The following is a 15,066-nucleotide window of genomic DNA, read 5'->3' on the forward strand; positions in this document are numbered from 1 at the left end:
CCTCAGCAACTTCTACAGCTTCATTATTGAGAGCATCTTGACCAGCTGCATCACAGTGTGGTACGGCAGCACTACTGCTATGGACTGCAAACGCCTGCAGAGAGTGGTGAAGACTGCAGGGAAGATCACCAGGACTCCACTGCCTTTGCTGAGCATCTACCACCGCAGGGTCCACAGGAGAGCCGCCTCCATCCTCAGGGAGCCCCCACCCATCCCCAGCACGGACTGGTCACACTTCTACCCTCAGGCCGGAGGTACAGAAGTGTAAAATGCAGGACCACCAGACTAAAGAACTCTTTCTTTCCTACTGCCATCAGACTCCTAAACAGCAAAAAAGGAGTTTATACTCATGGTCTACCTCAAAACTGTACTCAACTGTTTACATTTCTCCAGTTTGCACATTCATAACTTGCACTATTTACATTTGCACTGTTTACTATTATTATTATTATTATTATTGATTTATTTTTCACACACTGCCTTTAAAATTGTTTTAATTTGTATATCTGTAGTATATATTGTAGATTTCACATTGTTTGGCATTCGGTGGACAGCAAAGGAAGAATTTCAATGTACAGGGAAACAAGTTTCCTTACTGTGCATGTGACAATAAAACTTTGAAACTGAAACTTTGTGGAGAGTTGTTTTCCCCTCTGGTGGGCGTGGCATTCAGAGTATGACGCGATGCTCTCTGTCTCTATCCCTGTAACACTCCTCTCCACTCTCATGCATTCTCTCTCAAAGCTTCAGTAAAGTGCTGGAAAAGCAGATTATGATACAGCATATACTGTATATGTAACATTATAGTATACACAATATATTCCTGTTTACTGTCCATAAGAAAAACACACATATGATAATGGCAGTAAGAAATGCAGGTAATGCAGCAGCAACGGCTCTTTCTGCAAATTATTGCAGTGTAAAAAATCTAGAAGTATATGGATATTGTGTGTGTCCCACCTCTCCCAGGAATTCACTCTCCTCCTCTTGGACTCTGGGCTGGTCCCACACTGTGATCTCTAGCATGCGCTCTCTGAAGTCCCGCCGGTGAACGTGGGAATATAGGAAGGTCTGGTTCCACTTTGGTTCAGCGCTCTTCTTCACTGTTTTAGTCCGCCGTTTACTCTTATCACTAGAACAAAGGCGTGAACACACAGAGTTTCGATTACAAGCATGTTTCTGACAATGACATTAAAAAACAGTGTTCCCTTAAAGGTCCCATATCATGCTGATTTTCAGGTTCAAGCTGGTACTGTATTTCGAGTTTCTAGTAACATGTTTACACGCTTCAATGTTCAAAAAGCACATGCTTTTTCTCATACTGTCTGTGTGAATATACCTGTATTCACCCTCTGTCCGATTTAGCACTTGTCTCTATTTTATTTTAAAGATTATTTCTGGGGCATTTTTGGCCTTTATTTGATAGGACAGCTGAAGACAGGAAATGGTGGGAGAGAGAGGGAATGACATGAAACAAAGGGCCAAGTGTCGGACTCAAACCTGGGCCACCGCGGTAAGGACTGAGCCTTAGTACACGGGGCAATCGCTCAACCAGGTGAGCTACCAAAACACCCTGCGCCTGTCTCTTTAAGCCCCCTTCCCGAAAAAGCCCAGTCTGCTCTGATTAGTTAGCGTTTCCAGGTCTTCCGCATCTGTACTCATGCCGTTATTGCAGCCAGGGAATGACTGTAACAACACTGCAGCGGCACTTTCTACCTATATATATATATATATATATATACAGTATAGTTGTGACATCACAACTGTACAGAAGTCCTGACGGCTCGTTTAAAGGCACAGTTTCTGAATACAGGCTGTGCACATTTCTCTGTGAATCGATCGTTTGAAATTTTTTACAGTATTTATATAGCACCTTGACCTGCTTTATAATCACAAAATACATGTAAATCTCACTTTTTACAATATGGGACCTTTAAAATAACAAGGGTGGATGATGGCAAGTTGTTGGCATTAAATACTTTTAAATTCTTCATACGCAAATTAAAACTATAAGATTAATCAGATAGATATCCCTTTGATTATAGTCCTTACTGCTGGTTTGATGCTCATTTACCATGTAGTAATTACTGGTGTACTGTACATGTGAGATGGACCCACAAAATACAAGAAAATTAATACAATGACCTTACCTTCTATCAGGCAGGAAGTACATCTTGACATAGGGGTTCCGGGGTCGTCCGTCTGGTCGGGGTGGCAGGTCTATGGCTTGAAGGACGTTGACGATCAACTGATGGCCCACTTTGTCGTACCACAGCTTCACCTGTAAAAATGTGTGAAGACCGTTAGCCTCTACGCATGTTTATATCCATTCACATGAACCACATGGCTCCTCTTTCAGATACTCACAGAGAGCTGTCCAGGCAGTACCAGAGGAAGGTCTCGGAGGGTCCCGGGGCTGGTAGGGGACATCACTGATATCGAGGGACGGTCCATCTTTTGCGACTCAAAGGAACTGGAGCCTGCTGTTATAGAGAACATCAGTTGTTAGAAATCAGAGAAAAAAACCGCAATAAACCCCAAAATTTTGACTTAGAGCACACTTTGAAGAGTGTATTTTTCTCCGGAAGCTTTACTTATAGCCATATATAGCCAATAAAGCTGCACATATAAACACTTACTAGATTCTAGAGGAGGGTGGGATGACTCTGGGATTCTTGGGATGTCTCTGTGAAAAAGCAAAAGAGAGTCAGTGAGTTCTTCAACTTCAAATGTACAGAATATACTTAAAGATACTTTCAGGATGGACAGACAGGACTTTAGTAAACATTCATCTGAATGAATGAGTGAAAGACTCATGTCGATAAACGGTTGTATGGTAGAAGAAGGGCGAGCAGTCAATCAAATACACATTTACATGTTAAACGGGTTGGGTAGTAGAGGAGAAAAGGATAGCTGGAAAAAGGGATTTATCTTTTGGATCTCAGGATTTCAGGGAAGGCGTGAGGGGAAGGGGCTCCACCCATTAAATCAACACTACTTACTGATATGCTCTATACACTTTTCTCAAGAAGTTTTTGGACATAATTCGGTGGATAGAGCTTTGAGATAAAGGAAGGAGACATATCAAAAGTGTCTGTCAATGCCAATGTTCAAGTACTTGAATGATAATTATTGCATATTGATGAAGTTAATCTTACCCTATAGGTCTTGAAACAACTATTTCCACTTGAGGTTCAGCCTTGGATTCAAGGATAATGTTGTACACTTCTTTCTTAGTTGCCCCCGGCAACGACTTCCCATTCCACTGCAGCACCTCGTCACCTGGAACCAAGATGGCCGACATACATAATGATGATCCAGCCTGAGGCTCATCTCGCAGTTCATTTGATTAGAAAAACTAAGACAGACTTGTACGTCCTGAAGTCAAACTGAAATTTGAATTCTCTTCACTTTTGTTGTGAGGAAATATAAACTACAATGCTAATGCAGCTATTATGCATGTTTTTCAAGAGGATAAAACAGTTTTTGGACATATTTGTGGAAATGAATAACTTTAAGTCTGAGTGGGTGCTTCTTTTCGCAGCAGTTGGCTAACATCTGAAAGCTGACGTTGCTATCAACGGTGCACTGTTTTCTGGAGATTGTTACACTTTGTTTAACCTACAAACGATACAAGACATTTTTGGCCATGTGTTGGCTATCAGCTGAAATCAATTCAAGCCATCTCACCTTTATAACATTCAACATATGTAAGCTGCTAAGTTTTTATTCCACTCCACAAAGTGCAAGCTAACAAACTAGGCTAAATAGCTTCAATTAGAAAGTGGAAGCTAGTTCCTAGCTTGCCAATGTTAGCACTGATTCCTACTAGATGTTACTCTTTGTTCAGGCTATTTCAACACCTGCTGAGTCATTTACAGCTCCTGCACACTATAGAAACAATGTTTGCACCTGCTCGTAGGTGTCCCACAACATCTGCAAGGCTGCCTTTCTTGACTTTGGTGATGAAGGCCCCGAGTCTCCCTGTCTCTGTCATCTTCCCTCCTACCACCTGCACACAAAGGAGAGAAAGGAGAATGAATTAATCTATATCGACGACGTTTCATTTCGGGGATTATTCAGGTCCTGCCGGAAATTCTGCCAGATGTCCCCCATTTTTGGCCGGCTGTCCGGTACCTTCCGCTTTCTTTTTGCTGGCATTCTAAACTCCGGTGGATTTATGTGGACTATGGTCAACTGCTCCTCAGATCTCTGCAGGGTAAATCCAGACAGCTAGCTAGACTATCTGTCCAATCTGAGTTTTCTGTTGCACGACTAAAACAACTTTTGAACGTACACGTTCCACCAAAATAAGTTCCTTTTATTTTGCAGAGGCAATGTGGCTCCGTCCGGAGCTTAGCGCCACCCAAGATGATTGTGATTGGTTTAAAGAAATGCCAATAAACCACAGCACGTTTTTCTCCCATCCTGGAATGCTGTGTGGACTAGCCAGACCCTCCTTCGCAGCGCTGTGGAGGAAGGTCTGGCAATACGAGACAAGTCATTGCTTAACAGGCACTATTCTACATATTTGTATCAATTTCAATGTCTGTTACCCAGTAAACCACGCGGCTTTCACAGGAATTACAAAACATCACTATTTCCAGTTTGAGCTCATTTAGCACTCAACTGAAGTTAAAACAAATACTAACACATTATTTACAAGCTAGGTGTGATCCAGGTCTAAATGTGGGCGATTGTCTGCTTACTTTTAGTCCGAGGAGGGAGCCAGCCTCGCGGGGCATTGCCGACCTCTTGCTCAGCGTGATGCGTCCGATTAGGTGGTCGCCCTCTTTGGACGGCTGCCATGTAACTGGATGCTATAGGAAAAGTTATGAGGCATGGTGAAGGAGGGTAGGGAAGAATGTAGGGAAAACAGAGAAGAGGGAAGGAAATTGTAAATTTCCTCAGTTCATTATACACTATGTAGTTGTATGTAAAAATGAGTGTTTTGTTTTTGATTTGTATTAATGCATGACCAGCGTGTAGGATTTAGGGGGATCTAATGGCAGAAATGGAATATAATATTCTAATTATTAGGGGTGTAAAGATTCACTGATACAAATCGGTATCCGGTTGTACTATCACAGATGCAACTACATCGCTACACGGACCCCTGCATTCGGTGCTCCGTGCAAGATTCGGTCGATGTCGCGGTTCTAACGTTACGAATCGGTTGACTGAAGCTTTTGCTGTCAAGTCAACGAAGCTGCTGTGGTGTGCGCAATGCTGTCGAAAGAGACAGGTGTGTATTTATGTGCGAGGGAGACAAAAGCCTCGCCATTTGTGTGTTTAAGGACTTGGTCATTCATATTCAATGTGGCGGGGATCAGCAAATCTGTGCCTTTGTTTGGGTTTGCAGAAAAAAAAAAACGTGCCGACTGCGAGGTTTCGTTTTTGGAGTTAGCGGTGAAAGTGGCTAAGAAGAATACACTGTGGATGATGTAAATTGTACTAGCGGTCTGTGAGTCATCCATCCATGTGTGTGTTCATAAACACGTGAGCAGACTGGTATAATATGTATTTGGGTGTGTTAAGTTTATATTGACGTTTATATGTTCTAAGATGTTCAGTTACATTAGCACAAAAGTCTGCTAGCCGCATGCTGACGCTCACGACAGTATTATTGTGCTCACGTGTGTACGTAATACTGTATATGATTAGTATTGGAGTACTCACAATGGCTGTGTAACGTGGACCTGTGTTTGAGTTAGTGTCTCTACTGACTACAGCAGCAAGGAGGCAGTTTCATTTAACATGGAGCTGATGTGGATGCTATTTTGGTCATAAGAAGCTAGCTAATGAAGTTGAAGTTACAGTGTATTCTATTAGCATCTAACGTTGGGTTTACTATTCTCTGGCCCCTTTTATGAAATATATATTTATTTGAAGATAGACAATGCTTCTTTTGAAAGAATTGGCTTATTTTAAATTATAATGGGAAATGAATGTGTGTACATTAAAAGAATATTAACTGTATCTATCAGATTGAATCATCTCTCATCGTATCGCACCGAATGGTTTCAACATCGAATCGCACTAAATCGTTCCAGATTAAAATGTATCGTCCCTGAACCGTATCGTAGCCCATGTATCTAGATACGTATTGGATTGTCTTATAAGGGAAAAATGCACACAACTACTAATAATGTTTTAATTTGTGTATAATCACCTGAAACCTGAAAGAATGAGGGACGAGTGTTTTCCTGAGCTTAGAATGAGCCCTTCATATCTACACCGGGAGTGGGTCCTCTTCCATAGAGCCTGCCATTTTGTACCAGTATGTTTCTACAGTAGACCAGAATGGACAAACCAAACACTGGCTCTAAAGAGGGCCTTTAGCGTTTTCACGTTAGGTTTTACCATTTCACGCTTGGAAAGGGAGGGATTCAGTTGGTTGCAATCTGCAACCTCACAGCTAGATGCCATTAAATCCTACATACTGGTCCTTACATAATTTGTGTGTGTGTGCATGTGTATGTGAGTTACTGTAAGTAATCGGGGCAGACGCAGCATAATAATGCTCTGAATCTGTCATGTTTTGTTGAAACTTACATGCCACACTGTAGGATCTAGAGAATGACAGTCCCAGTCACCTGCACGGAAAGAGAGAAAGAGAAAGAGGACTCGGTCAGTACCCAGAAGAAATATATTTTATGCAATGTATATCATATAGTTCCAGGTAGGAGAGACTGGGAAAAAGATTTTAAGGTTTTATATTAAACTAGAAGGGCACTCGGAGACTGCAGTCCTCCGCCAAGGCATGTAGTGTGAATTTTACCAGTCAGGAACTCATTTTTCCGATTATTCCGACACCACATGTATGCAGCACAAATGCCCTATCTCACAATGTTAACAAAGGTGAAAAATACTTTGTGTATCCGCCCTCTAACTTAGAGCTGCTCTAAAATTGTATAGGTTCTTCCTCGGCCCGTGCTATACCTTTCCTCTAAGTTTTATGAAAATCAGGCCAGTGGTTATTCTGTAATCCTGCTGACAGACAGACAAACAAACGAACCAACAAACAAACAGACAAACCAAGCAGAAAGCATAAACTCCTTGGCTAAAGGTAAAAAGAAAGATTTTGACACAGTTTGGGACACTGTTGTCAGGGCCTCTCTTTGTCATAGTCTTCCCATCCTTCTTATACATCTTTCCCAACCTGAAACACTGGTCACATTTATAAACATACTATGGGAATGCTCGAATGTACTGTATACTTCTTTTGGCAGGATCCACGTATGGACCATGTCCACCTTGACAAATATATATTTTTGTAATATACCTCCTTACAATGCTCTTTTAGAAATTAAATGGAAGTAAAAAAAGAATCACAAAGGCATAAAAGTTACATAATAATGGTAGTGAGAAAAGCCAATTAAAATAGCATTACAGAACAGCTAAAAAAACTTAAACTGATTCACTGTGCTGGCCTGTCCAGAGCTCATGCCAGAGCCTGGCCAGGGACAAAGACACTAGTGCCTGTCAGAGTATCCCAGCTCTCATTAACACTGACAGATGGTCGGCTCGAGTAGAACTAACTGGCCCAGCACCAAACCAGAGAAGCCTGTCAGGTTTGTGGCCACTTTTCCACCACAGGCATAAAACAACAGCAAGTTGACATCAGATGGGGATTTAAAAAGACTTTAAAGAGCTTCAGTTTCAAGGTAAGTGAAATGTTCAAGCCTGGCACAGAGTGAGATGAAAGATACAATGGAAGGTTCTGGGAAAAGAGAGCAGGGAGGGAGGGACTCAGAGCCCTTTGCACCCACTTCAGGCGTATTCGTTTCGCAACGTGCGCGTAAAAGCATGGCGAGGTATGTACAAACAGGCCGCACTGAGGTAAAAGAGCAGACTGCGGGAGCTGAAAATGGCAAATTGCGCTTTTCCGTGTCATGCATATGCATTCATGGGAGGGTGAAGGGGAAAGTGGGAGTTTCCCCAAATAGATAGGGAAGGGGAAGCGTAAAGTGTGCCTAATTATGTTTTCCGCGGTATGCACAAAAACCGCCCGTGAAAGCGCATCTCTATTTTGCGGTGAAAATTCTCCGCCTCTTAAAAGCAAGTGTAAACCAGGCGCAAGCTGGTTTCCTCGCATACGCCTCCTGGTGAAATGGCAGCAGTAATCCGAGCAAGACGAAGACATAGGAGACGAGCTGAAAGGATTTTTGCCAGGATCACACTTTTTCAGTTGAGTGAACACGAAATCATTAAGCATTACAGATTAAGCCATGCAATATTACAGTTACTGGAAGAAATCAAAGATGACATTGAATCTCCGACTCAGCCTTCAAATTCAATTCCAGCAGTTGTTAAACTCCTCGCTACGTTACAAATACTGGCATCGGAATCATTTCAAACAGTCATAGCATCAGCAGTGGGAATATCGCAGTCTGCACTCAGCTGTACATAGCAACAAGTACTTGACGCTTTGCTACAGCGCAATTTACGGTATAGTGGGCGGAGAAAGGCGCCGATTACCCGATGAACTGCAGGTTTGGTAAATACGACGTAAACTGAAGTATCACAGCGTGCGCTTTCTGCGGGTTGGCAATGGCGCTGATAACGCTACATTCGCAGATGTACGTACATCTGGCCCTCAACCTTCAACTGTATGGAAAATACATATGCAACACATATACATTTTTAGTAGTATACAATGAGAATAAAATGAAAAAAAATGACTGCTCTGGAAATCAGAAGAAAAAAAAAGTCTGAGTAGACATGACTCCAGTGCTGCTAATCTGAAAACTGAAAGTCCACTGAGAATGCTTGAGAGGATAAATGCTGACTCCACAGTTTGAACTGCTGAGTAGGGGTTTTTGGTTTGGGATAGGAAACACGCTGGGCAGATTACAAAATCTGGACTGCTCTTTTAACTGATGCTACATCAAAGCATCCACTCTTTGCAGGTATTAACGTAGTATTGTTCTTGATAAAACTGTGTGTGTGTGTGTGTGTGTGTGTGTGTGTGTCTCTTCCGCTCCATCTGCTATTTTACCAATTGCAGTCACTAAAATGAACAAGGGCAACAAAATCCCTCCAACATGATGTATCAAAATTCTCTACATCCCGTCAACTTGTTTAAATGGGAACTATGCAGGTTTTTTTAGCTTAATTTACTGAACAGCTTCGGAGTCATTGGAATGGTTATATGACTTTTTTCGAGTTGAATGGTGGTCGTCTCGCTTCCCCCTAGCGCCTGTGAGCGGAAAAAACCACCCTTGCAACTTTCGTCTGGTGAGACGGTGGCCTCAGCGTCAGGAAGTATGGCGTGATATCAGGTCTCGCGATGTAACGAATTGCTTCACGGCACTGCACACATACACACCAATTCAGGAACCGGCTAACAAGGTAGCGATGGAGTTTTTCACACTATCGTCATGGCTGAGCCGGCAAAAAAGAAGCAGAAAGCTAGGAAAGCATCGTCGGAGGAACAGAGAAAGAGGAAACGGCAGACTGACCGAACGAGGAGTCAGACACGAGTAAACATAGGAGCTGCCAAATATCTATTCCCAAGCTGTAGGGGGGGCTCTATAGAGAAACCTGCCAGCAAAAAGCGAAGAAAACAGCGAAGAAATGTTTATATCTATTTCATTTTGAGTTCCTTTTTATTATATTTTTGCCTTGGGATTTATGGAGTGCTGTTTGTACAGTTTCAATTTGAAAGGAAAGTAAATCGGGGATAGTTTTATTTTAAAAACGCAAAATGTATATATCTATAGGTACAAAACATTGATATGTATATATTTTACATGGTTTGAAATAACTTTATTGATCAGAGTAAATTGTGTTTTATTTTGTTACTTTGCACCCTCCTAATATAATGTTTTACCACCAAAATGTTTACTGAGAACATTAGCTACTATTCGGTGAGTTTGTATTTTCGGCATTCTTACTGTAGCAAATTTTAGGAAACCCCTAACTGACTCAAATGTCCAATTTCCGACTTCCGATGATGGTTCTGGATCAAGGGTGCTTCCAGCACTAGTACAACTGAGACTGACATCAGAAAAAGATCTAAATCATCAGTGCTAAATATCAGAATTTGGCATCAGAGTTAAAGCAATGGCTTCTTTTTTCGACTTTAAATTTGCACTGATGTCCTACATAGTGGAAAAGACAGGCGGCAAATTAAAGACATAATGCGTTATGATTGAGCTTAATTTTTCAAAAGTCGTTAAAGAAAATCACTTTCCATGTCATTGCTGATGCTCTCTGCACCAACACATACAGTAGTACAGTATAGTACAACAAGTTCATGCTCATTCTCTGGGCACCTTTGAAGTAATTCTGGTAAATGTAGGAATACCACCCACACACACACACACACACACACACACACACACACACACTAGTGGCTGAGGTGCACTGGGACACAGTGTCATTCCAACAGCAGGCTTCCTCTTCCATTTCCTTGGCACCATTATCACCTTGGTGTTCTACTTTACGCCAAGGAAGTAACCCAGTTACATTAAATCCTCCCTGCTTCCATTTGACTTCAAACATTGAGTCAAATCTGCTGTGTCAATAGTCAATCAATCAATCAATTAAATCCGATACCTTCTTCCCGACCTCAACAGACTAGACTTTTTCTTGAGACGCCTGGTGTAACTATCCTTCAGGCAGGGGGAGGGCACCGCCTATCCCTATACATTAAAGCCTCAGTCTCCGAGACTTGTATATCCGGTGGGATGCAATTCATTGGGCAGAATAGGAAACCACAGTGTAAACACTGTTTACAATAATTCTGCTAAGAGGATTCTTGGAACATATATATATATATATATATATATATATATATATATATATAACTGTTTCTGCACGAAACAGCATCCATCATGTCTGTTTTGTGAGTGAAAAAAAACGAAACCAAAGCTTGTAATCCCAGCTATGTGCACGCATTGCCTCAATGCTTGTGCTCTGCATTAAACTTGTGTACTTCTACAACTTTTCTTACTTGTCAAATATGCTGTAGTTGACAGAATGTTTACCAGGTCTAAATAAATTCAGATTATGTTAGGTAATGGCATACTTGTACGTTACTTTTAGGTTGTTTTCAAGAAAATATAAAGATAAATGAATACTTTCCTGGAAATATGACTGGGCTATTTACTCCTTTTGCAATGACCCTCTGATGATCACTAGTGGGAGTGAATCCGTTTAGCTTTTTTTTATGTTGACCACTAAATCAGAGATTGTAATCCAGTGGAATGTGCAAACAGTCCATTCTACTAGTGTGTGAATTCTCATCCCCTGATTTATATCTTCAAACCAATAAAGCCAATGTTTATCTGTTTGACAGGCACTTACTCAATGGATCCAATATGGATCATTTACTGGCTTTAAAAAAATATTAAATATATTCAACCTTACAACCACTTATCTTATCTTATCTTATCCACTTATTTATCACCAAAGCTAAAGTTATATAAAAAATATATATATATTCCAATAAAAACATATCAGTACTTTCCTGTAAACTGAAATTTTTGATATGCCACAGTTCAACAGCAGACATTGGACATGGATTTGCCAGGTGGCCAAAAAAACACAACTCCAAATGAATGCTAATGTTGCTCTGTGACTGCTGGATGTGTAAATAAGCTACGTATTGCTAACAAGTTCGCCATATCAACTTGAAGGTGATCATATGTCAATAACCAAGTGTCTATCCAAATTCGGCGCACATTTGAAACTAATTTCCAGATAACTCCTTCCACTAACTGTTATGCGAGTATTAGGACGCATGGGCGCATTGAGATAAACAACTGGCGGCACTAATTCTCAAGTCTGGTGCTATTAAACCACTGAAGAGGAAGAGGGTGTATCCAACGCAACAGCATTCCATCAAATGCCATTTCTTCTAAAAGCAGAAAGAGAAGACTTGACCCTGTGTTACCATCTCACTTAGCTTAATGTATCTATGTAAGGAAGCATACCACACATTATCTGGCAAAAATGTGCTTATGCCACAGATGAGAGTAAAAGGAAATATCCTGTTTCGAGGCCCAGCTAGCTAAAGAGTGTAGCTAAACAGCTAATAAACTCAATCCACACCATCTACCCATTACCAGTCCCTGAGTTATAGTAATCTGGATTAAAACATCTGGAACAGGCCCCTTCTGTGACCGGTGAGACAGATAAGCTGACAGAGCACAGCTAACTCTGCCTACTGCCTCTTGAATGTAGACGCTCTCCAGTGGCGTATAGCGCAGCCTAGCATCGCTTCTCTAGCAGCAGTAAGCGGCGGAATGCGTAGCTGTCGCGAAGCCAGCGCTTAGCATGCAGCATGCAACCACAACCAGGCTGGATTTTGGGTGGTGGTCCGTGGCTGGCTGCTGCAGCTGGCTGGTGCAGCTGGCTGTTTGCGAAGCATTACGTAGCATGCGAGCCACTGACCTAATTCCACAAATCTGCTGGCCTAAATCACAGGGACTCTCCGAATAAATGAGAGATGTCCTGGGAGCGGCAGGGTTTAGCCACAGCACAGAGGTGTAGATGACACACAGGGATCGTAATTCACTGTATGCTGGGTGGGTGCTTCATCCTATCACTTATCGTATAGTTTTACACTCTGAAATTAGCAAAGTATACCAAAGTATCTCTCTGATTTTTTTTGTGCACATTATCGTAATCCTACTACCAAGGCTATTTCTGATGCTATGGCTAGGAAAATATGATCATCAAGTGTGGAAAGAGGAAAGACGCTGCAATGGAAAGGAGCTTTGTTGTGGCATTCTTATTTTACTCAGCTGTTTTAGGATAATTTAATCTTTACAATTTTTGCAACTTAGCCATCAAACTTGTGACTCTAATCCACACCACAGTACACTGGGTATACAGTGCAGGAGGTGATGCAGGCAAAGTTTGAAAGCTTTTATGCAGAGATCAAAATCAAGGTTTGTTATGATTCAGGTAGACAGGCTGAGGATCATGTGTGCAGATCAAGGATGAGCACGTGAGCTACAGCTGCTTATTAAGAAGTTTTGATGAGAAGAAAAAGACAGCGGAGACTTTTTTTATTTGGCTAGCTTCAACAAATAACTTAGATGAACAGTGTCTAACGTAAGGAAATGGATGACCGCAAACAGTGCAAGGTATGCAAGTACGGGTAGATTTAGCTTAGTAAGCTAGTGGAGTGAGCACATCTGTCTGACTGACCTTTCTCGCTGACGCTTTCCATGTCAACGTCCTCACAGCTGGTGTACTCGGGCGTGGAGCCGCCCTCCTCCTCTGAGCTGCTGATGGACATCTGCCTCTTGTTCACTCCGCGCTTGCTCTTGTATGACCGTGGAGGGGGCGGCCGCAGAGACTCCGACTGGTCCGAGCTCTGAGAGTCCTTCCTCAGCAGGTTGTCCCCACCCTTGTCCCTTGGTGTCCGTGCCGGACCGTGCTCCAGGCGGCCTTTGTTCTGGCCCCAATCCGGAGGCACCGGTCCCCCAGGTTGGGTTCCTGATCTCACTCCACCTCCTGCAGGTGGAGCGCCCCCTCCAACCCCCACGGTCCTATCCCCAGAGTAGGCTTGGTGGTTCTCCAAAAGGGCCTTGTGGTCTCCCGCCCCTCCTCCACCTCCACCCCTCCTGGCCAGACGGTTTTCAGGTACCTCCCCCCCCCCTCCTCCACCCCCTCCTCCGTCGCCAGGCCCCAATCCCACCTCGTTGATCGCCAGATCGCTGTGTCGCCGTTCATGGCGAACCTTGGACACCCTGGCGTGCATGCGCATCTCCTGCTCCTCCTTCTGCGGTTTCACCGGGTATCGTGCCAGGTTGGGATCACTACGGTAACGATTCTGGAACTCCTCCTCGCGGCGCTGGCGCTCCCTCTGCTCCTCGTCCTCGGGGCGTCTCCGGTGGGTTTCTGAACGACCCAAGTTCCCCTCCCCGTCCTCGTAGTCCTGAGAATGGATCTTCTCCAGCCTCCGTCCATCTCCTAAGCGTCTCTCTCCTCTCTCCCCTGGAACCACTCGCTCATCCAGGGATGACTGAGATGGCAACTTCCCAGCAGCTCTTCGGCCACTACCGCGGCCCATGCCTCCCTTACCATTTTGCTCATGGAGGGAAACTGGCCTTTTCCTGTATGAGGAAAGGATTAATTATACCAATGTGTCATGTGTCTACAGATATAAACACAGGTGCATCTTTTTCCATTATAACAAGCATTTGTAAATGAAAACCATACGAAACCATACGAACAGATTAAAACTTCCACTAGCCAACAACTCTTACCTAACTCACCCCCTGGATGAAAACAAAAGGGATTGAATCAAAGACCTCTCAAGACTAAAACCTGTGACCTCACTTCTGCACTGATGAGAACAGACACAGATCCATTTGTTTACCCCAGGGATTAAAAAAACAACAGGAGCTTTAGCCAGCAAGCAATCCTGGCTTTCTGGGTTTTGAAAAAAATATGGTTCCCATTCTCCAATTCTTCATTTTCCATCATGTTAATGAAAAAACGAAATGTCAAAAGTCCTTTAGTGGCAGTAACTGGCGCATAAAAATGAAATGTATCACAGAAGTTGTGTCCAATGTGTGTATCTTAATGCCTTACTTTTCTCTAGGTGGTTCACTTTGGGAGCGGGAGCCAGGCATGGTGTCGGCCCCCTTGGCAGCAGTGACACTGGCGGGAAGCTGTGTCCCGTTCGGCGGCCCCGCGTTGGCGTTGGTGCTGGAGGGAGGGGCTTGGGACCTGGAGCGGAGAAGCTTCCTGTCCCGTTGGGCCTCACCTCCAGTGGCTGGGGTGCCCAGGCTCCCAGGTCGCGCCCCTGACCCTGAAAACCATTCTCCTGATTTGGTAAGAATCTCCTGCTGTTTACGGCACAGGTTGCATACCCACATTACCTACAGGGGTTGAGAGGACAAATGTGTTTTCAAGCTGGGTTCAGTAGCATTACAGAAGAACATTAAATCTAATGAAATACCTAATAACACAATGGTTAGGCATGCCTTTGACACAGAAATGTACACAAATTAATTTAATTGAACATGTACCTCTATCACCAAACAAATGCAGCATTGTTAACTTTATGGGAACAGATACAAGTTCTCCTAGACATTTAAA

At 43.0% G+C, this 15,066-nt stretch overlaps 1 protein-coding gene across 2 annotated transcripts in view; it reads right to left on the reverse strand.

The window, feature by feature from the left end:
• rims1b (regulating synaptic membrane exocytosis 1b) overlaps positions 1-14,843 on the reverse strand; it is a 61,975-nt gene extending 47,132 nt beyond the window's left edge. For both annotated transcript variants that reach the window (XM_078265061.1, XM_078265054.1), the window contains exons 1-11: positions 14,557-14,843; positions 13,165-14,075; positions 6,556-6,596; positions 4,710-4,820; positions 3,913-4,012; positions 3,159-3,282; positions 3,003-3,059; positions 2,640-2,686; positions 2,368-2,483; positions 2,151-2,281; positions 961-1,132 (exon numbers count right to left, since the gene is read on the reverse strand). In XM_078265061.1, coding sequence (XP_078121187.1) covers positions 961-1,132; positions 2,151-2,281; positions 2,368-2,483; positions 2,640-2,686; positions 3,003-3,059; positions 3,159-3,282; positions 3,913-4,012; positions 4,710-4,820; positions 6,556-6,596; positions 13,165-14,075; positions 14,557-14,843 — 2,097 coding nt within the window. The remainder of the gene's footprint in view (positions 1-960; positions 1,133-2,150; positions 2,282-2,367; positions 2,484-2,639; positions 2,687-3,002; positions 3,060-3,158; positions 3,283-3,912; positions 4,013-4,709; positions 4,821-6,555; positions 6,597-13,164; positions 14,076-14,556) is intronic.
• Positions 14,844-15,066: the final 223 nt, after the last annotated feature.

Source organism: Sander vitreus, chromosome 2, assembly GCF_031162955.1.
Source record: "Sander vitreus isolate 19-12246 chromosome 2, sanVit1, whole genome shotgun sequence".
Lineage (NCBI taxonomy): Eukaryota > Metazoa > Chordata > Actinopteri > Perciformes > Percidae > Sander > Sander vitreus.